Source organism: Vombatus ursinus, unplaced genomic scaffold (genome assembly GCF_900497805.2).
Source record: "Vombatus ursinus unplaced genomic scaffold, bare-nosed wombat genome assembly UNPS02014791.1, whole genome shotgun sequence".
Taxonomy (NCBI): Eukaryota; Metazoa; Chordata; class Mammalia; order Diprotodontia; family Vombatidae; genus Vombatus; species Vombatus ursinus.
The window spans coordinates 46,140,227-46,165,519 of NW_020954569.1; the positions used below are offsets into that span (position 1 = coordinate 46,140,227).

Sequence of the window (25,293 nt, forward strand, 5' to 3'; positions counted from 1 at the left end):
CATGCAGCATGTAACACTTGTGGACCTCCCACGTCCACCAAAGGGCAGGGTGGGGAAAAATAACTTGAGTTCTTATGTTTGTATTACACAAGAATACAGTATGGATTCAGTATTGATAGTCTTTCTCCTACTAATTATTCTCCACTTTAATTTGGATACAACTGTAAGTACTTTTGTCCAGCAGAGGGTGCTACAAACCAGCAAACAGCAGTCTTGAACTACTGGTCTATCTAGATCAGTTATTGAACAAATCGTGTATTTTTATCTGTCAATTTACTGTCACTTATTTTTCCTTCTTTTTATTATTAATTTTGTTTTATCCTGCAGACCTCAAGTTCTGGTGCTGCTGAATTTGGATTCAGAACAGTGTGTAAAGCATCCAAGGTTACTCTCATTCACTAGCCAGTTGAAGGCTGGTAAAGGGTTAACAATTGTGGGCTCTGTCCTGGAAGGAACATACTTGGATAAACACCAAGAAGCCCGGAGAGCTGAAGAGGTATACACCCACCCATCCTCCCTTCTCCCTCCATCCAAGGCATTTTTCTTGGTTATCTAGGGCCAAATAGGAACAAATGGTATAAGCCAACAGTTTAATAGTTAGAAAATTCAGTGTGTCGTTTCAGAAGCGCAGCAGTATTTGAATTAAGATTTCATCGTCTAGCATTTAATTTTTAATTGAATGTAGTATGCATCTTTATTAGCATACATAAATTTACCAGTGGTTTTTTGAGTCCAAAAGCAGAAATAACAACCATATCATCTTGGTTTCTTTTAATGATCATATTGTAGCACCTTAAAAACATTTCTTCTCCAAAATAGAAATGTCTCCCATTACAGTGTGTTCTAATATTTAGGACATCGGGGCTGTAATTTCAGCTGACAGGGTTGAGAAACCTCAGATGTCTCTTAGGCAATATGGCACAGTGAATAGAGAACTAGATTTGGAGTCATGAAGACTTGGGCTGCTGTCCGGCCCCTAATGCTGACTGCTTACTGAGCACAGGAAAGTTAATTGCTTGACTCGGCTTTTGTGGAAGCTGACTGTGATTCAGTTTTCAATACCAGATTTATTGGGAGGTTCACATAAGGTGATATTTACATGAAGCACTTTAAGAGCATAAAGTTTTTATTGTTATCTTTCTTACTGAGAACAGCAGGGGCAGGAGGAGGAGTAATTTTCTTCACTCACACTTAACTTTGAATGGAGTTTAAATTAGAAGTTGGGAGTATTTGTTGTCTTCTGATCTGAATCCAGGAACCTCTGTTAGACTGTTGATCTCCATGTACATTAATTCTGATGTTGGTATTGCTTCAGGTTTCTGGAAAAGTGACCCTATCACTGACTACTTGGTTTTGTTCTCTTGATTCCCTGATTTTTCTTTTTATATGAGAAACCTGCATAATCTGGAATAAATTCCACAGTTTTAAACATATGAAAGTTAACTGAGTTACTGAAATTTGGAATTATTCTGTAGAGAATTACTGTGCCGAAGTCTCCAATGAGATCTGCACATAATGTGTTCTCCTTAAGAAGGTTGTAGCATATGTGTATGTATTTATATGTATGTGTATGTACACACACACACACACACAAAATCTTGTGGAGCTGGAATAATTTTGATATGATGCTGAAACTTCCATTCATACAATCTTGGGACATCTGTCTATTGACTCCGCACAGTAATAGATGGGAGTAGATAATGCCTATCCTTTGGATTCTATGGAATGCAGTAATTACTTGGTTGGCAGACATTAACCTCTATTCAGTTTGTGCTAACAGGTAATGAGTTTGAATTCATTGATCTTATACTAATTTATAGAAGGGAGTGTCTGCCTGGGAAGCCGGCTAAATAGAAGGCAGCTTCAAATTTAAACAAAAAAATTTGTGTCATAAGTAAACGTATGCATAATCAAAGGTAAATATACAAGTATTGGCTAAAGTCTAATTTTGGTTCTAAAGACTTAGTGGAAGATGCCAAATGAAGGGAGTAGCCAATTCCTGGCAACAATTCTCTATCCATTTGCTCTTTAAAGTCTATTTTATTAATTTAAATTATAATTTATTTAAATTTAAGTTATAGTTTTATTTATATCAAATAGATATTTAATTAAAGTTAAAATAAGAGGCAGCTAGGTATCACAGTGGGCAAAGCACTAGGCCTGGAATCGGGAAGACCTGAGTTCAAATCCATCTATGTGTCTAGGTACAGACAATCACTAGATGTGTGACCTCGGGCAAATCATTTAGCTTTTATTTGCTTCAGTTTCCTCATCTGCAAAATGGGGTTAATAATAGCACCTACCTCCCAGGGTTGTTGTAAGGATCAAATGAGATAATATAAAGGTCCTAGAACAGTCCCTGGCACATAGTAAGAGCTATATAAATGTTAGCTGTGGATAGAGTGCTGGGCCTAGAGTCAGGAGGACCTGAGTTCAAATGTGGCTTCAGATACTTAATAGCTGTGGGACCCTGGGCGAGTCACTTAATCCAGTTTGCCTCAGTTTCTTCATCTGTAAAATGAGCTGGAGAAGGAAATGGCGAACCACTCCAGTATCTTTGCCAAGAAAATTCCAAATGGGATCATGAAGAGTTGGATGTGACTGAAGTGATTAAACGACAGTATAACAATACAAATATCATTTATAACAGGAACAATATTAATACTTATTATTAATCTGTTCTGCTGTATTCTCATCCTGTTGTGGCCATGAAGGACAATAGGAACAGTAGCTGAGAGAGACAGACAGACAGACAGACAGAATAGAGTTTTTCCTTAGGGCTTGTATGTTTTTTTTTGTGTTTTTTTTGTGGTTTTTTTTTTGTTTTGTTGTTTGTTTTTGTGGGGTTGGGGAAGGGGGTCAACATTCTCTTCTTTCATTATTTACCATTAAGCCTAATTTGCAGTCAGACAGGTTTGTGCCCTCATGAACTTTTGAGTCAAAATTTTCTAGCCATTTAAAGTTTAAACTTAAGATTAATTAAGGTAACTAGATTGAATTATGTGGTTAGATAAAGAACCAATTTGTACGATGTCACTTTCTTTCCGTCACTCACAAAAATCAGCCCTCTTTTTGTGTAGGGAGGCTCTTCTGGATGTGAAACAGTTGGAAGACAATAGGGAAAGTGTCTCTTGATGATTTTATTTTTCTTAAAACTTGATTTTTTTGGAAGTCATTGCAAAGTGAGTCTGCAGGTTTCCCACTCCTCAAATCCCTCATTGGGGCTTACTGACATAGGAAAACCGATATTGTTACAAGGTTCTCACCTAAGGAAAAAAGGTGATCTTTTTTTTCTAAACACAATAAATTTGAGGCAGGAAAGATGTGTCAGCTTGATGAACACATCATTGTTTATAGGGTAAGCATATTAGCAGATGTGTGCTAAGCACCTGCTAGGACACACAGGGGCTAATTTCTGTAAGGTCAGGCTTAGCTTGTCCTTCTGAACGCATTTTAGATAAATGATTTTCAACTGTTGAAGACAGGCGTGGAGTGCTGTTGTTGTTGTTTGTCCTTCTTGAAGAAAATGCAACTGTGTTTCCTTGCAAGAGGATTGTCATCCTTCAGTGACAGGTGAAATGAGGATAAGTCAAGGGGGTTTAGGAGCTAGTTTAACTAGGAAGCCCTACTGTTTTAGGCATACCAACTTATACTCATAACATCAAAGTCCCCAGTAGGAGGGCATGGAATGGCATAAGAAGACTGAGTCAGGTACTCACTTGTTGGAAAAGGAAGGAACGTAGGATTGGCAGTAACGGCAGATGGAACAGATTTCAGAAGAGGAGAGGCTGCTTGGTTCTGGCAAAGGGATTATCTGGAAATAGCATGGAGGAGCAAAGGACACACCTGTCCCTCCTATTGACTCAGTGTTGGGGTGGAAGTTGGGGGCGGAAGCGGGGATGAGAAGCATTCTCAGTAGTGGAGCATCTATGTAATCAGGGGTATAATGTTTTCTTGGGGGAGCCAAGTTTCCATTATACTAAGAAAGTGGGAAGAGTTCCAAATGAAGAGATCCAGGATAGAGAACAGATTAGCAGAGCAAACTCATCCAGGGTTTCAGAAGGCATTGTGGAATAAGTGGTGTGAGAGTACCTGGAGAAACAGCAGGGAAGAGAATTTTATTTTTTGTATTGACAGATGTTGACTTTATAGGAATAAGAGCTGAAGTTATGCTAGTCTGTAGCATGAAGGATAAGAATAGATTGAGACCTCTACCTTCTAGGATACTAGAATGAAGCTCCTACCTGCTTTTCCAGTGTTTCCCACTTTCTTGGACCTTCTGCGCTAGCTAGACCCAACTGCTTGCTGTCCTTTATAGAAAGATCAGTGAACTTGGTTTTTGTCGTTTTGCTTTTAATATTTTGATGACTGTATTTCAACGTAATTGGTTTCTTTTGTAATCCTATGCATTTTGTGTACTTAACAACATGTGAGGGGGGGTCCATACAAAGGTGTGACCAGACTACCAGAGGGGTCCATCACACCAAAGATTTGAGGACCCCTGCCCTAAATTTATTTGGTGCCTTCCTTTTCTTTGCTGTTGCTACTTCCCTGGATGACCCTCGACTAACCTCTATGACTGCTTAAAGAACCTAGTCGTCTTTCAAAGTTTAGCGGGAATCTCTCATTCGGTGAAATGTTCCTATCCTGTGCTGGCCACTTAATAGCACTTACCATCTCTCTCATTTGTTCAACAATTAACCATGTACTCTCTCTCTCCCCCCCCCCCCCACTTAATAGTATTGTATTTTTTCCAATTACATGGAAAGATAGTTTTAAATATTCACTTTTATAAGAATTTGAGTTCCAAATTTTTTTCTCCTTTCCTCCCTTGTGAAACATTTTGTTTTAAAATTTTCCTTATGTTCACCAACTAGATGACAAACTGAGAACGTATATTTCTTTGTATCTCTGTGTCCCGTTCTACTATCCTTCCCTCCCCTCCTAAGTGTGGTAAATTGTAAACTCTCAAGGAATAAAATAACGTAAGAGCATAGGTTTAGAACTAGAAAGGGGCCTTGAATTTCATGTAGTCCTACCCTAATTATATGACATTATATAACATTCAGCCTAGGTATTCTGAATCTAAAACCTCAATGTTCTCTTTTTCTACTGTATCTATTGTATTGGAGTAGATTCTTTCTCAAACTGCTTTTTATAAATTATAGATCTTGCCTTCGTGTAGGGTATGGACAGGTTTTATTGCAAGGAAGGTAGGAATGCTTGTATAGAATAACACTAGGGAATTTTGACAACAAGCATTTTTGAAAAAGCAGCATTGGACAAAAAGCCCCCAGTGGTGGTGTCTAAAACACTGGGTGTAACTGAATCTGTTAGAATCCATGTGCCATCGTGTGGACAGGGTAAAAGATGTATTCAAAGAAACACTTTTATAATGGACACATGACACATCTACCATAAAATAATTCTTTATTTGAGATAAACCCAGGTGTTGTAAGTCCAAACCCTCAATGTGCCATATTTCTTCTGTGTCATAGCAGTATGATTTGGAGTAGATCCCTCCTCTAAGTGTGTTTTTTGTATGTTAGAGCCATTTCCCTTGGTATGGCAGAGGGAGGGATGTTTAGGGTTTGATTACAAAGAAATAAGAATGCTTGTCATAGTAAGATGAGGGAATTTTTGGCAGGAGGCTTTGTTGAACAAGCCGCATGAGGGGGGAAAAAGCCCCCAGTGGTGATGTCTGGAACACAGGATGTAGCTGAACCTGTTAGGATCCATGTACCATCATGTGGACAGGGTAATAACTGTTATGCAAAGAAATATTTTTATAATAGACATATCACATATCTGCCATCAAAATAACTTCTTAATAGGGGATGCTGCTGTTGCTGTGTATAACTATATATAACTATGTAACTAGAAAGATCATTGTATTTAGTGTGAAGGGAACAAGGAACAAAGTGGAGTCTTTCATCCCTGAGTATTCATTTGAATTAAGTGGGAGGCAAGGTGGCAAGAGAATGTGAACAGTTATTTGTCTACTGGGCTGTGATTACCTTTGTAAATAGAAGCTGCCCTTCAAACATCCTTAAATGATGCTAGTTGAAATTATCAACACAATGAGCCTCCCTCCTTTATTTGCTGAGTTGGGAGACTGAAACAGTGATTGTCAATCTCAAGTTTGTGTTGTTTTGCTGAATATCCCCCCCGCCCCGCTTTATTTTTTATTCTTATAAGGAAATAAAGGTGATGTTAAAAATGAGCCAGAAATATCCTGGACTCTGTTTTTAAAAGCCATCTTCATTGTGGATATCTAGGGATATCTTTTTCCCAGTTGCAGCTGAAGCAGGTAAGCATTCAGAATATTTCATTTCCAGATAGGATTTAACTCTGAGGGTTTCCTTAATCTGATTGCACAGGCATGCTATTTCCACATGTTCCATTTTTTATTCTCATAGGTATATAAAGGAAGAGGTGATATCTTCCAAATTAATCACAGTAAGCTTATCAATCTAATTTTAGAGGATTCCTACCCTTCCCCAGTTTAGATACTCATTCTGAATTCATAACAGTAACCCAACCCCAAAAGAATTACAATTACCTATCTTTATTTCACTATCTTGGAAACCCAGCAACTGTTAGGTCTTATTTAATACAGTCTTCTGCACGATCATTAGAAAGTGGAAAAACTCTTACTAAAATATGCAAAATGGTATGAATTTCCCAAAACTAAATGTAGTTTTTGAGCTAAAATTCATTGAATTCTATAAATGCGGTTTGCACTTATCTTTGAAAGGCCGAATGGTGTCCTGCTGCACGTGGGAACAATAAAAAGAAACACCACCACGGTTGTTTTGTCTGGTGTGCCATGTATCATTTGCCTGGTATTTTATTTTTGAACCTCATAAAATACCTAACAAGTATTTCAGAAAGGGCTGCCGGACGTGAAACATTATGACCAAGCTTTAAACTAACCACATGTATATAGCAAAGTGAGAAAAAGCCATCCAGATGAAATAACAGGGAGGTTTGTGATTGTGTGTCTTCATATTAAAATGGAAAAGAATTTAGTTATCTACATTTAGTTGTCTATAACCTGCAATACTGGCTTTATCTCTGTAATTGCAGTTTAGAATCATACTACATGATTGACAAGGTATACCCTGTGTCAACCACCTCAATTAAAATGGCATAATGCTGTTTGTCCTTCACACAGGATTGTTTTACATTTAAAGCTAGAAGAGACCTTAGAACTGTCATGTAGACTCCTTTCTCAGTTTATAGATAGCCAGGTCTTAACTTTTCTGGACTTGGTTCTTTCGGATCACACAAGCAGAAGGTAGCAGGTTTGGGAGTTGAACACACATCTCCAGATTTCTTCTGATTTCAAACCCAATGTTCTTTTCACAGTGCTATGCTGACAGTATTTGTAGGAACCAAGGAAAAGCTCCATGGCCAATTTAATGACATTATTTTAGAATTTAGAGGATTGGTCGCTGATTGCATTAATTATCTATTCATCTGTTCATTCTTTTAAATAAAAAATGTTAGTAATTTTTCCCACATCACTTTCATTTCCAAATATATACATTCCTTACTGCCCTTACCCAGTGAGTCATGCCTTACAGGAAAGAATTTTTTTTCAAAGGAAAGGAAAAGGTAGTTTGGCAAAAAACACATCAAACAAATCTGACAGTATATCTGGTGTTCCACCTGCTAGTTCCCCACTTCTGCAAAGGATGAGAAGTGTGTTTTTCATATCTTCTTTGGGACCAAGCTTATTTACTGTCATGTATCTTTAAGTTTTAGGGGGTTTTGGTGTAGTTGTATATGTTTTCTTTGTTTTTCTTACTTGAATTGATTCACAAATATCTTCCCAAGTTTCTCTGAATTCATATGATTATGTTTCTTATAGTGAAGTAATTTTTTTGTATCCCATTTTGCTTAGCCATTGCCAATCAGTGAACATCTACTTTGTCTCCAAGTCTTTGCTAATACAAAATATTATTTTGAATATTTTGTTGTATCTGGGACCTTTCTGTCTTTAATCTCCTTAGGTATGAGTCTAGCATTAGCATCTCTGGGTCAAGGCATAAGGATGTTTTAATATTATTTTAGACATAATTCCAGATTCCTTTCTAGAATGGTAGAACCATTAGAACCATAGCTCTACTAACTGTGTTAGTGTTCCTTTATATCCGAAGCTGCTCCAGCTTTCCCTGTTTTCTTTTATCGTCTTTGCCATTTGGGATGTGAGCTGAAACTCCAGAGTTGTTTGGATTTGAGTTTTTTTTTTCCTTAGTGATATGGAACATCCATTTATATGGTCACCAGTATTTTCAGCTCTTCTTTTGAGAACTGTCTTAAACTTTTATCATTTGGCCTTTTATCAATTTATTCTTTAACACCACCACAAAAATGATTGGGGGGGGAAGGGGCACTCAAAATAAATAATTCAATGTTTGGGAAAAGAAACTACCACCATAGTGTTATGCCCATCCTTATTGCTATGTTGAATCTATGCCTTAGATACTGACTTTATTTTTCTTTTCATTGCAAGTGATATTGCATTTTTTAATTTTTATTAGAACATTCGGTCCCTGATGGGAACAGAAAAGACCAAGGGATTCTGCCAGTTGGTGGTCTCTTCCAGCTTGAGAGATGGAATGTCCCACTTAATTCAGTCTGCTGGTTTGGGTGGCATGAAGCACAACACTGTACTTATGGCATGGCCAGAGTCATGGAAACAATCCGATAACCCCTTCTCATGGAAGAATTTTGTTGGTTTGTATGGCTTATTGCCTCTTCCTACCATTTCATTTCCACGAATGCACACCACCAAGGTGTTCTTTGAAATCTTAAGATAATTGGAAGCAATGCATATGGGATGTAAATGCTAATGAATGCCTCTGAGCTCATTTGGCTCTGACTTGCCATCCAGTTTATAAAAGGAATGGCTTCTTGAACGCCTTTGGGCTTTTCTTTTCTTTTTTTTTTTTTCCTTTCCTTGTAAATTCTGCCAAAAGATATAGCCTGGAGAATGTTGACCTTCTCCATCTTCAGAGTGGAGGTGGTTTTCTGTTGACAGTTGGCAGTCCATTTGCTAAAAGGAACCTTTCAGGTTTAAGATGTAGTATATTGTCATGGATTTTTAACTCATTGCCTCAGCTCTTCACTAGTGTACATGTCTGCTGAATGAATCTTCTCTTTTTTCCTACAGATACCATCCGAGACACCACTGCGGCACAGCAAGCTTTGTTGGTGGCTAAAAATATTGACACATTCCCCCAAAACCAAGAGCGCTTTAAGGAAGGGCACATAGACGTGTGGTGGATTGTCCACGATGGTGGCATGCTAATGCTGCTGCCATTTCTGCTTCGCCAGCACAAGGTTAGGAGAATTATGGATTATTCCACAGTTGATCCTATTCTGCCTTTTGGTGTTGGGCATTCAGTTTTGTGTCTTGGGTAGATTTACTAGATAAGTTGATTGTTTTCATTTCAGCAAGCATTTCAGCCTGTTATGTGGTAGGCACTGTGCTAGGTATTAGGGATACAAAAAAGAGAATATGAAACACATCCTGCCATTATAGAGCTTATATTCTACTGGAAGGAAGCATGTGAACATATAAGTACATACAAAAATATGTACAAAGTAAATAGAATTACTAAGTTTAGAAGGAGTGCACTAATAGAGGATTCAAGGAAGACCTTTTGCAGGAAGTTGTAAAAATGGCACCCATGAAACTATAGTGTCTCGCCTTCATTGCTTTAAGCTGGAGAGCAAAGAAATTGTTCTACTGTGTTGTATATATTCACACTTATGTATATGTGCATCTTCATAATTGTGTTTAAAAAATAAATCCTTAAGTATCTTTTCTTGCTCTTGATAGGTGTGGAGAAAGTGCAGAATGCGCATCTTTACTGTAGCTCAAATGGATGACAACAGCATTCAAATGAAGAAAGATCTTCAGATGTTTTTGTACCATCTACGAATCAGTGCTGAGGTCGAGGTTGTTGAAATGGTAAGCTAGACTTTCTTTGCCTTTCCATTGGAGAGCTTTATTTTTCTGGAGGCACTTGAAAAACACCTCTTCGGTGTATTTGTGAACATATATATGACTTTCCAACATCAGGTCTGCCAATTTGAAAGGCATCAGGGCTGTAGGAATCCTCTCACTCCATAAGAAGACACTAGAAATTCCCATGTCTTTAACTCCACCTGGGATTTAGAAGGCAGCACCAAGAGAAGGCTTGTCTGACTTTTTATATCACTTTGATTTCTGTCTCCATGTAGAAATGTTATGAGAGTAGTCAGTTACCCTGACAGAAGTGACCATTTTTTATTAGAATATTTCAGAAATTCTAGGATGTGACAGCAGCTGTGATTTTGAAGTCCAGAAAGTCAGAAACTGGGCTGGGAGGGGCACTCTCTCTCTCTCTCTCTCTCTCTCCCCCCTTCTCCCTCTCCCCCCTTCTTCCTTCTTCTCCCCTCTTCTTCCCTCCCTCCACTTCCTTCTCATCTTTTCCATGTTGGCACTCCGGGCCAAAATTCCATTTGGCTAGAGCTGGTTACATTTGGACTTGGTTACCTAGACTTCATGTATCGATCTAGTTGGCCTCTTTAGGGTGTTGTATTAGAGGAGAGGAGAGAACACTTTAGACCTGCCCATACTGGTGCCTTTCAATCCTTTTGAATCCATTTCTGAGGGGCCACCAGTGCCAATAGGGAAGCTATGGAAAGGGATGAAAGAATGTGGGCAGTCACAGTATAAGGGTTCCTCCCCCTACTTTTTAAGTCACCTTCTGAAAAACAAGTGAGATAGGGTAATATTCTATAGGAATATTTTTCATGGAAAATGTCATTGTCACAAATGAGAACTTTTTATTTATAAAACATTATATTTGCTTTATTTCTTGATCTTGTAGGTTGAAAATGATATTTCAGCTTTTACCTATGAAAAAACATTATTGATGGAGCAGAGATCCCAGATGTTGAAGCAGATGCAGCTCTCTAAGACTGAAAGAGAAAGAGAGGTAAACAGTCTTGGGGCTTTTACGTGTGATTGTAAGTCTGCAAAAAGCACTTTGTTATTTATCAGTGTCCAGTGTTACTAATGTTTTTGGAGTGTTACTGAGTAGTAAACCTTTTGTAGGTATGTTCTAAGCCTAACTTTTAAAAGAACCTTTTTTTTTCCATAACTGCAATGTAATTATGAAGACATTTCATCTTTTAGCATGCTGAGCTAATATTACTCTTAATCTTGTAGCATTTTCCCAAATCAAGTTGTCATCTTTATTTTTACAACTTAAATTTTTTGATATGTAACAATTTTTTAGTTGTTTGTAGAGGTGTATGTATGTTCTAACTTTTCTAATTTTAGGCCTATCTTCTTCATACAGGATTGTAATTTTCTGCTATGAAACAGCAAGTTTGATTTTAACATCCAGTATTCTAAAGCTCTCCAGATCTCAATGACTTTAAATACGTAATTTTTTAAATATCTAAATCAATATGTTTCACAGAAATTATTTTCGGGCACTGCCACCTTTAGCAAGGTATCCATAAATCACTTGGAGTTTACTCCATGAGTATCAATCAGCTTTTCATTTTAAAACAGAACAGGGGTGGGGAACCCAAAAAATTTAAATCCAAATGACCATATACTGTCTGAAATATCACTTGTGAAGAATATCTGAAGCTTCAAAAAGACCTCATTGAAAAATTTCTCCTTCAGTTATGTAAACATTAGTGAATGAGCCAGAGCCTTTCCCACAGGATTACATCAGAGAGTGGAAAGGAGAGAACTAAAATTGGTTTGCCTGTCCTTGTAGAAGAGAGCAAGTTATTACATTTCAATTAAATTGAAATTTAAAGCATTCACTCTCATTCAGCTGCAATAAACTGCCATATAAAGCAAACTTTTGTAGCATATAGGATAGACCAGGGATGGGAAAGCTGTGGTCTCAAGGCCACATATGGCCTTTTGACTGAGTCCAAGTTTTACAAACAATTCCTTTTATTAAGTTCTGTGAAGTTTGGATTCAGTCAAAAGGCTGCACTTGAGGACTTGGAAGGCTATGTGGCCTTGAGGCAGCAGGTATCCCACCTCTGGGTTAGACAGTTATGGCTGAAGGGTGATGCCACTCCCCTCCCAGGTGATACCCTTACCTCCTGACCAAAAATGTAATTGCATAAATGGAGGCATCACTGAAGTTCCTGAGTCCTAGAAAGGAGCTTGTTTAAAGCTGTGCATGAGTTATAAGATGGTGTGCAGTAATCCACCTACTAAATTTATCTGGTCACAGTCATGCTGTCCTTGTGCTCATATGCTGACACCTGTAACAATGTCTTTATAGGATCATCACCTCTTATCCTGTTAAATAATGCAGTAATTCTCCTGTTGAGTTGGTAACTTTATCCATCACCTGCCATCATAGTTGAAGAGTTTTAACACAAAAAAGCCTTGTGAGAGATCATTTCGTCCAGCTATAGATGAGGAAACAGTTGCAGAATCTGAGCTGGGAGAAATATCAAAGACCATCTAGTCCAGCTCATAGCTGACCATGAATCCCTTCTACATCATCCCCAGCAAGTGGTTATTCTAGCCTTTGTTAAGCAGTTCTTTCCATTTTGGGGCACCTAGAATTGTGTTTACCTCCATTTGTAAGAGGAGTTTCCTCACTTGGGAGATGTATCATTATTATAGTTATCATTATTATTATTACATGACATCTGGTCCCCATCCCTGTTACCCTTTAATTGTTGGTGAATTTTTCCTTACCCCAAGTGTAAATTCTCCTCTTTGCAATTTATACCCATTCATTGTTTCTAGTTCCATCTTCTGGGGCCAGATTCCACAGAAGCACCTTAGCCAAGGTGACATAGCTGGTAGGTACAGTGATAACTCAAACCTAGGTCTTCTTACTCCCAAACTAAGGTTCTTTCTACTGTGACACACCTTTTGTAGTTTTCCTCTGTTACTTTTCCCTATGATTTCTTCATTCTGTAAAGAGGCGTTTGCCCCCTCCACAGTCATGTTAGTCTGGGAGATTCTCACCTCCATTTGCTTGAGAAACATTGAACATGACTTGCCTAAAATTTCATGGCAGCTGGTGACCATTTCATCTTGAGATTTCTTTCTTTTCTTTTTTTTCCCCTCTTGAACTTTGGGCAGTCATCAAGCAATTTATGAAGTGCTTATTATGTACCAGGCACTATGCTTACCTGTAAAGTCGGAGATCAAGAGGAGGGGACAGAAGTGTGTCTTTTTTTTTTTTTTTTAAAGAATTCCCTAGACAGCTTCCTGAGCCCAGCTTCTGATGACTGCAGTAATAAACCTGCTGATGTCATGCACAGGCATTGATTGCCTCAAGGTTCATGTCTGAAAATTCTCATTGGTGCTTCTCATCTCTATAAATGAGGAAATTGGAAAAAATAATTTCCCATTATAGATTTTTTTGTGTTAAGATTGGTTCCTGTTGATAGAGTGTGTATAATAATGAATAACCTTTTATTCCAAATGTTATTGCAAGGAATAGCTATTTAGAATGGGCATAACCCTCTATACAGAGGGTTACAGAGAGGCACACGATATAGGTAAGTGGGTAATAATTGTTAAACTTGGAAAGGCAAGACTGATTTCTCTTGGACCTATCAAAAGCTTGTTGTCATGGCTTCTTGTCTGCTTTGATATGGGCACTTAACCAACCAACCACATGGTAATTGGAGTTAGTAATTAAGTCGGTAGCTTTCACTCTTCTCCTGTACAAATGGCTCAACTGGAGTTAGAATTGTTGGGGGAACAGGGTTAGGGTTCATTTTAAAAAAACAGCCTCCTACTTGCTACTGCATGATTTTATTACTAGTTGCATATCACTTTCTTGTCTTTACTGCTTTCAAGTATTTTTCATTTGAAAATGAACTGCAGCTGGGTGTTGTGGTTCACACCTGCAATCCCTGCTAATGGGGGAGGCTGAGACTGGTGGATACCAATTTGGGGAATTCTGACATTCATTAGGGCTGAAGTCGATTGGGTGGCCACCCTACATTTGCCACCATGATGGTGCATCCTTGAGAGCAGGAAGGATAAACCTACTCAGGTCAGAGATGAAAGAAGCCAAAGCTTTGTGCCAGTCAGCAGGGGGATCAGTGGCTGGTGAACTTGCAACCAGTCTGGAGAGAATGAGGAAACCCAGTCTCAAAACGCAAAAAGAGAGTAAAGTGCATTTGGTAGCTTTCAAGCTGTTTTCCACCAGAAGACTGAAGTCTCAGCCAACCCTTAGGTTGTGTTGCTTTTCTGGTCCTGAAAATGGAAGCTTTGTTCACCTCTCCATAATAAGGAGAACATGTGTTTTCTTAAAGTTCTTTCCAAAAAAGAAAAAAGTAGATAGGTAGATAGGGTAAAGTTTATCCTCACTTTTCTCTATAAACTGAGGACTTTGCAGATTCCCAGACTTAAGTCACTCCATCACATCTGCTATAATTTGGTGCACCACAGCTGCTTCCCCCCCCCCCCCCCCAGCTTATCTCATTGTCTTCTTCCAACTCCTTGAGAAAGGAAACCGGATTATTGTGGCCAGGCACAGAATAAAACAATGGAGAGCTTAAGCAGATGTCTTAACAGCTTTGGCTCTACTGTAGCTGAATTCACCAAAGAGGTATTAAATAACTTTATCATCAGCTTTATTAAAGTGACAACTATATGCAAAACACTGGAGGGATAGGAAGATAAAATCAAATGGACCCTGCCCTCAACGAGGAAGTAGATAGGGCATTGGCCTTGGAATTAGGAAGACCTATTCTTATCTCCCTTCCCCTTTCCCTCCTCCCCCACATATTTAATAACTATATGATTGTAGACAAGTTACTTAGACTCTCTGCCTCAGTCTCCTTATCTGTGAAATGGGGCTAATAAAGCTGCTGCCTCACAGGATTTGTTGTAAGGATCAAATGAGATAATGAATGTTGAACACTTTGAAAACCTTAGTAAGTTATACCAATGTCTGAAAAGCTGAAAGCTCCCTATCAAGGTGTAGGACTATAGTATGGTCCTACCATCCACTGTAGTCTACAGCCATTTAATTCCCCTAAAGAGATTTATTTGTTACTAGTCAGAGGATGTGGAAGTGCATGGTACCTTCTCTAGGGCACCACACATATCTTTCTAATACATCTTTTCTCTTTCCCCATAATCCTCATTCCCTTCTCTAACCCCAAGCTTTAGAAAACAGCAGATGGCTTGAAGGGCCTTTTCTGCCATGCTTTTCCATTCAAAGGTGTCAAGGTGAAGGTCAGGGAAGGTGTCCTCAGTAAGAAAGAGGTATATGTAACAAATACCCTTGTATTCTGATACAGTGAGGAGAAGGGAGCCACCTGATAGGACCATAGTCTTCCTTTTATCCCTCCTCCTCAACATGTTTCCACCCTTTGCTTTCATGTCTACCCTTTATCATAGCTTTATCACAGCCACCTTAAGGTAGATCACACAGAAGCTAGTGTAACATCCTGGCCCATGCATCCTATGAGACTAATTTGCTCATTAATATAATTTGGAAAGGGAAAAGCTAACCTTCTACAAAAAAGAGTTCTAATTGCATATGTTGAAGCCAACCACTGTGACCTAACACTTGTTAGGCAGAACCTCTCTGGCCCATGTAGTCACTGCTTTTACACCTCCGTCTTGGCTCCGTCCCTAGCCCACGTATTTTGGATATTTTCCTACAAAGCCTTATACTTCCAGAGCTCTTAGGTCCCTAGCACACTGCCTTGTACTTACTGCTTACTAATAAGTGTGCTTATTACTTACTTATTACTTAATAAATATGCTTATTACATACTTATTGAATGAATGAGCAAATGTTCCTACAGCTACTCTACCCAGTTGTTAAAACCAGATTTGATTTTTCCCATTGTTAGGGCCCCCCTTTACCAAAACACTATCATCTGGAGGAACATCCTGAGATACGGAAGATGAATCTGGTCCCCTTAACATAAGTTCAAAAATGAGAAAGAAGGGAATGTGTTTGTCCCCTACCCTGTTATCTGGTTCCCACCAGAGGATTCCCTCATATTCACTTGATAGCTGATGTATTTCTGTTTCTGAAAAGGGTATGTCATTTACTTGAAATCCCATAGACTTGGAAGTGTTATGTTTCAGATCCCTGCCCTTCCTTAGTAGAAGCAAAATGTTAGTGGTACATAATCTGTATAATCTTTTACCTGGATGTGGGTGGAAAAATTGGGCAGCTGATGCTAGCGATAATTACTTTCCACTTCACTCTTGACTCAGGGATGTAATGTTGCCTGTTTAGAATTGGCAAAAGAAGCTCATGGGGCACACAGCACCTTATGCAAGACTTCAGCTTCCTTACAGAGGCTTACAGAACACAGTGCATTTACATTTCAAAAAATTGCAAATTAATAAAAACCACGATTAGATTTGTAAGCTCTTAGAGAGCAGAGACCACATCTTTTCCTTCAGCACCAAGTACAGTGAATGTTCAGTAAAAACTTGTGTGGTTGATTGTGTCCTGTGTCTAAGGCTCAGTAGACAAGTTTGCACATATGATTTAACATCCAATTTGCCCCAGTTCAATGTTACTAGTAGTTTTTTGTAAGGTAGAAAAAGGAACATGATAAAATGAAATAGTTTTTGTGGTTTTTACTCATTATATTTTTGGGGGTCTTAAGAGTTTTATGTGAATATAGCCAGTTACTCCAAAGTACTTTTTTCCTAAGTGAAGAAAACTTCCATATTATGTCAGTCATTGAAGCAGCAGCAGTAGGAGTAGCAGTAGTAGTAATGATTATTATTCTAGTAATATAATAATAGTACTTTTAAAATATGAACAGATTGCCTTACGAGTAATAATTTTTTTTCCTTTTGTGTGCTTGTACCTGGTGACCTTGATGTCCCAGATTCAGAGCCTCTCTAATGAGTCTCGATGCTCTATCAGAAGGAAGAGCCGCTCTAGCCTCCAATCCATTGGTCAGGATGTACAGGCCCTGCTGCCTAATGACAGTCAAGAGGAAGAGGTAGTTTAAAGTTGTACTGGTTACACATTCCATCCTAATCCCAACACTTAAAGTGCCACAGCTGTGCATTCTGGATTATGGTGACTGAGTGTTATTGTATTTTTCAAAACCAGACTCAGCGAAAAGTATCAGCGAATTCAACAATCTCAGCATCTGAAATTTTTCTTAAAGTTAGTTGTCTTTATTTACTCTTCAGGGTGGTCTTTACCATTTTCTTGTTAAACTGCAAGAGAGTATATTTAATTCAGACATCCATCTTCTGTGGACTCTTCTATTGTACAGACTGATAATTTATAGACTGGTGTTTTTCCTTACCACCTCTTGAGACTTCTGTCTGGATTTTGCCTTGGTACATTTATAATTTAGGGGAAAAAAAACTTCATAGGCTCATAAATCCATCTCTGGAAGGGATCCTTTAGAGGTCTTCCACAGCCCCCTAATTTTTACGGATGTGGAAACTGAGGAACCGAGAAGTTGAAAGACATCCACCAAAACCCAGATCTTCCATCTTTCAGATCAGTCTCTCATTCCACTGTCCCACACACATTTTATATTTGAAAGTTATTATACTGCTATATTGCAAATAAAACTATTTGTTTAGAAGCTCCAGGATCTTATTATTTGTACATGGATGATGTAGTACTCTTTACTTTTCAAACAGCCTCCACTTGTATTTGCTTAATCAATCCTCTCATAACCTTGTGAAATATTGCAGACTTTGTTTTCTCAGATAAGGAAACTGAGACAGAGAGGTTGAGTGAGTTTCCTAAGGTCACCCAGTCAACTCATGAAAGTTAAGATTAGAATGTAGCTTTTAGAAATGCCCCATCATGCTGTCTTCCATTCAGCATTCTTCCAAGATTCCTTGCTGTTGTTCCCTTTAATTTACTAGGAATCTCGTTATACACATTTACTTCAAGCTTCTCAGACTAAAACTCTCAAGCCATAGAAAAAAAATATCATACAGTATTTTTTTCAGAGCTCCTTTATTAAATGATGAGTTGTCAGTGATGAATCAAGATTCTCTCCAAATACAAAGGAACTCTGCTGTAGATAATATATTTATTTATTTCCATTCAGCTTTGGAATGAAATCTGTGTTTTTATTTGTATGTGATGGTGTATATTTTGGGAGTCTATGCTAAGCAAAACACGTCCACTTACTTATTGGATTTCTTGTTTTTCTATTTTTCTTGAGACTAGAAAGGGTTATCTCTTCAACTGATGCACAGTACCGATTTAAATAAAGACACTCTTCATTTGTGCTTTCAGCTTTATTATACCTTTGGTGGGAAGAGGATAGGGCTGCTAATTGGCATATTGGTTTAAAATGAAGATGAAACTCCTTTCCTAGGAACCTGTTGGACAATAAATTTCAATTTTAGACATAGTAAATTTCAAGCTTTCACAAATAAGTTGGAAATAAGATTTTTTTCATCAGAGAAATAGTCAATTCAAGAGGGTGGTCTTGAAAAACTAGGACTAAGATGATTCGATTTGATTCTTTGGCTCCTTAATCTTATTCCTGTGGACACTTCCACCAATGTAGAACTAAAGCAATCCAAGCTTTCTCATACTATGCAGTAGTAAGCAATAGATTATGTCTTTGCATGACTCCATCATCAAAGATCTACCCTATGGAACTTCTTCCAATGCTTTGGCCTTTTGTGGATTCTCATGTAGGTTATTTTTGTCTTTACATCTGCCTTGTGACTGACCCATCCTTGCCAGTCACATGTCCCTGATGTTTGTCCCCACAATATTGGCCCCTAAGACTTCATCAGTAGCAGGTTATTCCCTATTTACACCTACCCCACATCATTCTTTTGCTCTTCAATCACCTGCAAGTTTGAGTTTCCTGAGATCATGGTGTGCCATGAATCACCATGTTACATGGTAAACCAGAAGACTGGTGTAAGACTTTTGTGACTGTGAGCAACTTGACATCATTTTGATGTGGGAAGTAGTGTGAAACTTTGATTTGTCAAAACAAATTGGATCTGGATTTCTGCTAATGCCTTTGTCATTTCTTAGGTCACTGCAAAAATAGAGTCCATTCTTTTTCCATTTAATAACATCTTATTGGGCAGCTAGTTGGCTCAGTGTATCCATTGAGCCCCAGGAATCAGTAACAGTTCAGATCCAGCCTCAGACACTTACCAGTTGTGTGACCCTGGGTGAGTCACTTAACCCCGTTTGCCTCAATTTCCTCATCTGTAAAATGAGCTGGAGAAGCAAATGGCAAACTACTCCAGTATCTTTGCCAAGAAGACCTCAGATAGAGTCAAAAGAGTCCGACACAACTGACTGAACAACAACAAAAAGCATCTTAACATACACCTCAATCTGACGTCACTTAGTTGACTCTCCTTCCACACCCTGAGGTTCACCCAAGAAATCTGTTTTTCAGTTTCTGTTGATGTTTTTGTCTGTTTTATCATGATGAAAGAATGAAATAAGCCATTCTACTTTCAATTGCCAATTAAAATATAAAATATAAAATATGGCACTTTAAGTGTTTTTCCTGTACAAACAGGAATATGCCCATTTATGTAGCATTGTGACTTTGTTCTTCTCACTGGGTGCAGATATAATTTCTTGATTTCATTTGAAATAGTCATACGAAATCAAAAGCTTTAATTATAACTGCTGAAAGTTCCCCCCCCCCTTCTGTACCATTTTATTTATATTTTAACATTTATTTGGTAGATCTTGTGTGTCAAGTTGCTGCAGAATGGAAAATATTTTGTCATTATTCCTGCTATAGCTTTTTTAGGGGGCTGTGATTTGAATTGGATTTGAATTTCTTGGAGTTTATTTTCCAGTGCATTTGAATATAATGTATTTTCAGAAATAGCTTAATGATTTTCCTACTCTTGATGAGTATATCTTCTGATTTAGCTGCGTGCACTTTAAAACAGCCACAGACTTCTTTTGCCACTGTTGTGGTCAGAAACCAGAGGGATTATATCAGTATTTATCGTAAGGAAGAATTGTGGGATTCCCCCACAATACTGTCAGTTTGGCACTTGACACTGAATTAATGTTATATTGCAGAGTATCCCAAAAGTCTTTGTATGCAGCAAGACTTTTGAGACAGATATTGTTTGTAAAACTGAATTGTAAAAATGTGTTAAACTATGCCCATACAAGCTACTCATCAGAGTAGGCTGAATGCAATTCACTGAGTTACCTAGCTGTGGCTTCCTCCAGGAGGATTCCAGCTTCTTTGCCTTGTAAACAGTGTTCCCTTCATTTTAAAATAATTGTGAGCCAACATCTGTGCTACAAGATCAACGAGCTATGAAGACTAACCTTCACGGCCTAACGTAAGAAAATAAAATTTAATGTCAAAATGTACCGGCCTGTGTGCTGACATCCTAGAGTATGCTTGGCTTAAGTCAGGCCAGCCTGTTTGGCTCTGCTGCAATTCGTTTGATAGATGTTGGATCCCTGATGAACTGGGGCAGAGCATTGTCCAGGAGCTACAAATTAGCCTTTCTCTTAACATCTCTCTTCTTCCCTCCCCTCACCCCTTTGCTCTTGCTATCTCAGTTATGCATCGAAGAATTCTGAGAAAGAGAGGCAGCAAGATTGACTAGAGAAGTGACCTCCAGCGCCAGGAGGATCTGGCTTCCTATCCTGCCTTTGGCACGAAGTCTGTGTTGACCTCTCACTGCTCTTGACAGTTGTTAAAGAGAAGGTGCCACCTGTGTTATTAAGAATGAATTTTCTTATCTAGGAATACTTTAGGATTGAAATCACAGGTCTAAAACCTCTGTTCTTTCCTGTCCTACCAAGTTTCCTTTAGAGATTCAACAAGAAAAGCTTTGGGGAAATAGCACAGACTCGTTAGTCATACATATCTTTGCTGGATTAGTTTAATCAGCTTACTTCCAACTGGACCAACTTAATTTTATCCTATTTCTTGTAGGAGGCCTCTATAACATCAGACTAAATGAGTACTCATTGAACTAGTATTTGAATAGTGGTCAGATTTGTTTACCATCACGCCTGCATTTTTAGTCGAAGTTTAAAAATGAAGGTAACTGCTGAAAACATGAATAATTTCCTTGAGAGGAAAGACTATTACTAATCCTACCTGTTTTTGTAAATTTAAGGCCTCTCAGAAACAAATCATGGGGAGCGGAGTAGAGCTGTAGGAATCTGGAAAAAAGGAGTGATTTGAAATTTGGCATTTCTTTTTGTTCCTGTTGTTTTGGTGTTTGATAGAGAAGGGAATGGGGGAGAATTACATCCAAATTCTTTTACTGATAGAGCAGACTTTGAAATTAGTGCTAGCCTAGCCCCATTCCCAAACACCACAAAAGTTCCTCCTCTCCCTCATTGGTGGCGTTAGACTTTGGTTGTGCAGAGTTGCTGCATGCTGTGGACAGCCCAATCTCATGTCTTCTTAGATGGAATATACTATTCCAAACCCTTCTAAATCTTTTTCAAGCCGTGATCAAAATTAATGTATTTAAGAACCTATTCAGTAATTAAATGTAATAATAACATTTAGCTTTTTACCTTCAAAGCCTTTTGTAAGCATTAATTAATCTCTATAAGATCCCTCTGGGGGTCAGGCAAATGTTTTGTTTCATTCCTGTTTTGCAGAAAGGGAAACTGAGTTACAGATACTTATAAACCTCTTATTAGCCCATGGGTAGGTGGTAGGAAGGGGATTGAGATGGGAAGAAAAGAAAGGATCACTATCAAAGCTCACTCTTCCTATGCCTGTGAAAAGGAAGAAGCTTCCTGCTTTCATATTTAATTTTACCTTGATTTGCCTTGTTAGATGTTGCATTAAAAAGGTTTATTTTTAATGCTATTCAGGTGGTACACAATACTATGTGTGTCTTACCTGTTGTGTGTTTTGGTAGACCATTTGTGTTCTCCCGCTAGCCTCTTGCTACCCCAGCTGTTGTTGATGTATCTATAGCAAGGCTGACTGTCTTTTATCAGTAGACAATATGGCATGAAGAGGTCCTAGGAATGCCCCTGTCTCCTTCACGGATTCTCTTCCAACCCCCCAAAAAATGGTTTCACTGCTACAGTGCCATTAGAAAGGCATAATCTGGGGCAGCTGGGTGGCACAGTGGATAGAGCACTGGCCCAGAAGTCAGGAGGACTTGAGTTTAAATCTGGCCTCAGACCAAACACTTGACACTTAACTAGCTGTGTGACCCCAGGCAAGTCACTTAACCCCATCTGCCTTAAGAAAAAAAAAAAAAGGCAAGATGAGAGGAGAAAGGCATAATTTTGGTTAAAGGCATTTGTGTGTTTATGTATCCTCAGAAAAGGCAGATATTCTTAAGGGTTTACACTTACACTATTAGCCATCCTGAAGTGATTGAACCTATAGTGTTAATCAAGTTATTATGGATAGAGTAAATTTTGATTGATGTGAGAATAGATAGTATTTTAGAGCTTGGGCACTGCCTACAGACTGGCGAGGGTCAGCCTGAATGGAAGGGCCTTGATAATAACATCAGGACCCATGCCATCTGTTTGGAAGAAAGGAGGGAAGGGAGAGAGAGAGGTGATGAAAATAAAGCGGGGAGCATTCTGAAGACTAGGGCCTCTTCACAATCATGCCAAGCTTTGATTCCTCAAGCTGTTTTCAACCATTATTTAGTTTTATAAAACTGTTGATGCTTCTTTGATTTTGTGCAAATATTCCGAAAATGCTGAACTGTAAACAAACCTCTCCTTTTTTTGCTGTTTTGTCCTCCCCCCACCCCCAAGGCTCAGTTAATACATGACAGAAACACTGCAGCGGTGGCCAGGACCAAAGCAGTAGCTGCACCAGAGAAGGTTCAGATGACCTGGACTAAGGAAAAACTGGCCTCTGAAAAACATAAAAACAAAGACCCAAATGTAGCTGGATTCCGAGACATTTTCACTTTGAAACCGTGAGTAGCTGTATTGACCTTTTGGGTAAATTCCCTACTTTATTTAGCAAAAATAACATAAAAAGAAAGATGAGATGCCCTTTGACTATTGGTGGTACTCAGGCAGTACGGAAAATTCTAGTTAGCCTGGAGAACAAAATGCTCCTTATTCAATTTAATAAACATTAAGTGCCTACTATGTGTCAAGCACTGGGCTAAGCTGTTTTCTGTAAATGATGGGAAGCAAAGAATCAAGTATCTACTTATTTTGTTTTCCCCAAAGTTCTAATTTTGCACAAAGACCTGAAAGATATGAAGGGATGTCTTTTCCCCCTTCAAATACAACCAGAGCAAATCAGAGAAATACATGCTAGCCGTCTCCTAGAAATAAGGCTTAATTTCTTATTATTGCCTGTTGGTCCGTTACCTTCCAAACCATTATTCTTCATTTTTGTATGCAGACAGCCTCATGTCTAGAAAAGTAAACTTTTGGTTACGTGGAATTAGCACTAAATTGCTATTTTGACCTCATATCCCTTCGTGATGAACTGGGATCTGAAACAATGAAAAGTAATATTTTAAATAAGTTTATGAGAAAAGAGGTGATTTCCTTATGAGTCAGTCCACCTGTGGGTGGAAAGTGGGAGTCTCAGAGCTGGTTTCCTGCTCACCCCAGCACTTTTAGATGTCTAAATGCCAGGTTCTCTGTGACGTGGTTTATCAACAGGAAAGGTTCAGGGTTATCCTAGCAAAAGGAAGCACTTTATTGTCAAAAGGGGGGGGGGGGCGGTGAGAAGGGGCATAGAATTTTGCCCTAGCAGTAAGAATTATTCCCCTCAGGAAGGTAAGCCATTTTCTCTTAAGAAAGTGTTTCACTTACTTAACCTGAGTTCCCACAGACTTGAGCCCCAGGGAATTGTTTTGAAAATGTAATGTGTTTGTACCTGAAGTAACAATGTTTTATATATTTGTTTCCTTTCCATGTAGAGAATGGGGAAATCTGTAAGTTGCATTTGATTTATTTTAGGTTGTTTCCTGGTTTTCTAGTGTTTTACATTGCATGTCTCCTTCATCAAAAGCCCCTTCCATGAGTTACAATATATACCTGACCCCTGTGTTGAAGCATGTGAATGTGACTGGCACAATGTCTCCTGCAAGTTTGGGCTTTTGATGTTTTGCTTTTCTCCCACCCCTAAAGTTTTGTTCTTAATAAGTATATATAAATTTATCACCTGGATGGAAAATTGCAAAACTTTTGTCAAAGGTTTGGTCCCCCAGGTGGCTTTCCTCCATGAGGGGTAGAAGGATGTTTTTCCAAATCCTTATTTAATCAGTGCTGTAGATCCCAACTTCAGGTGTGCTAAGAATGCCTGGGGTGAGGGAAGAAGCAGTTGGTGATTTGAAGTTATTTTATGATCTAGTCAGTCATATACATTACCAAGAATAGGAAATGACTAAATCAGATGGTTTATAAAATGGCGCTGTAAAAACCTATCACAGATTTTTCTGCATATGAAAAGTGAGTTAGGCTAAGGAAACCATGTGACTATGGTAAATTTTTCACCTGTGGCATAAATGCCTTGTGTTTTCATTCTTTCTTCTTCCCATACTTAGTGGAATGGTAAATGGGTTCACTACCATACTTTGCTGGGGAATTTTCCTCTATGAAAACAATCACCTTGCTTCTACTTAAGCCTTTCACTTTCCTTATTGTTTTTAATATTGATATACTTTCTTTCTTTCCTGACCCTGCCCCCAGCAAACTATGTCTTATTACAAGGAATTACACAAAAAAAGAAAAAATGTTAGCAATACTAACGTGAATCTGACAGTATATGCAGTATTCCGCTTCTATAGTTCCCCACTTCTGCAGAGAAGGGTAAAGAGGTGCATTTTCTCATCTCTCCTTGACCAAGCTTGATTGATAATTATACAACATTCAGGTTTGTTGTTCTTCTTCCTACTTTGACTTCCATAGCTCTTACTCTGTTTCTTATTTTCCTTGCTCTGCTTACTTCACTTTGAATCGTTTCATAAGAGTCTTCTCATACTTCTTCTAGCCGTTGTTTCTCCAAGTACAATATTCCATTCCATTTACCTAGTACAATTTGTTTATCCATTTCCCAGCTATAATAGGTCCTCTTTCTTGACCTGTCTGCTCCCCTAATTTTTTTTAATGTTTTGGTTACAGTTGAATACAGCACCTGAAAAAGTGTTCAACTTCATTCCATAACATTTTCTGGATTACTTTTTCCTTTAAGCTATAGCAGTACACCCTTAAGGTTAAGATTTAATATACTAATGAAGTGCAACTTCGCCCCACTGCTTAGAAATGGCATACCAAATTATCATGGATGGTAACTTTTGGTCCATTAAATAATAATTTATGTTTTTGTTGAATA

At 38.4% G+C, this 25,293-nt stretch overlaps 1 protein-coding gene across 2 annotated transcripts in view; it reads left to right on the top strand.

Moving 5' to 3' along the window:
* SLC12A7 (solute carrier family 12 member 7) overlaps positions 1-25,293 on the top strand; it is a 141,800-nt gene that overhangs the window by 101,611 nt on the left and 14,896 nt on the right. For both annotated transcript variants that reach the window (XM_027868861.1, XM_027868862.1), the window contains exons 17-22: positions 328-496; positions 8,550-8,745; positions 9,182-9,351; positions 9,854-9,985; positions 10,890-10,997; positions 22,746-22,912. In XM_027868861.1, coding sequence (XP_027724662.1) covers positions 328-496; positions 8,550-8,745; positions 9,182-9,351; positions 9,854-9,985; positions 10,890-10,997; positions 22,746-22,912 — 942 coding nt within the window. The remainder of the gene's footprint in view (positions 1-327; positions 497-8,549; positions 8,746-9,181; positions 9,352-9,853; positions 9,986-10,889; positions 10,998-22,745; positions 22,913-25,293) is intronic.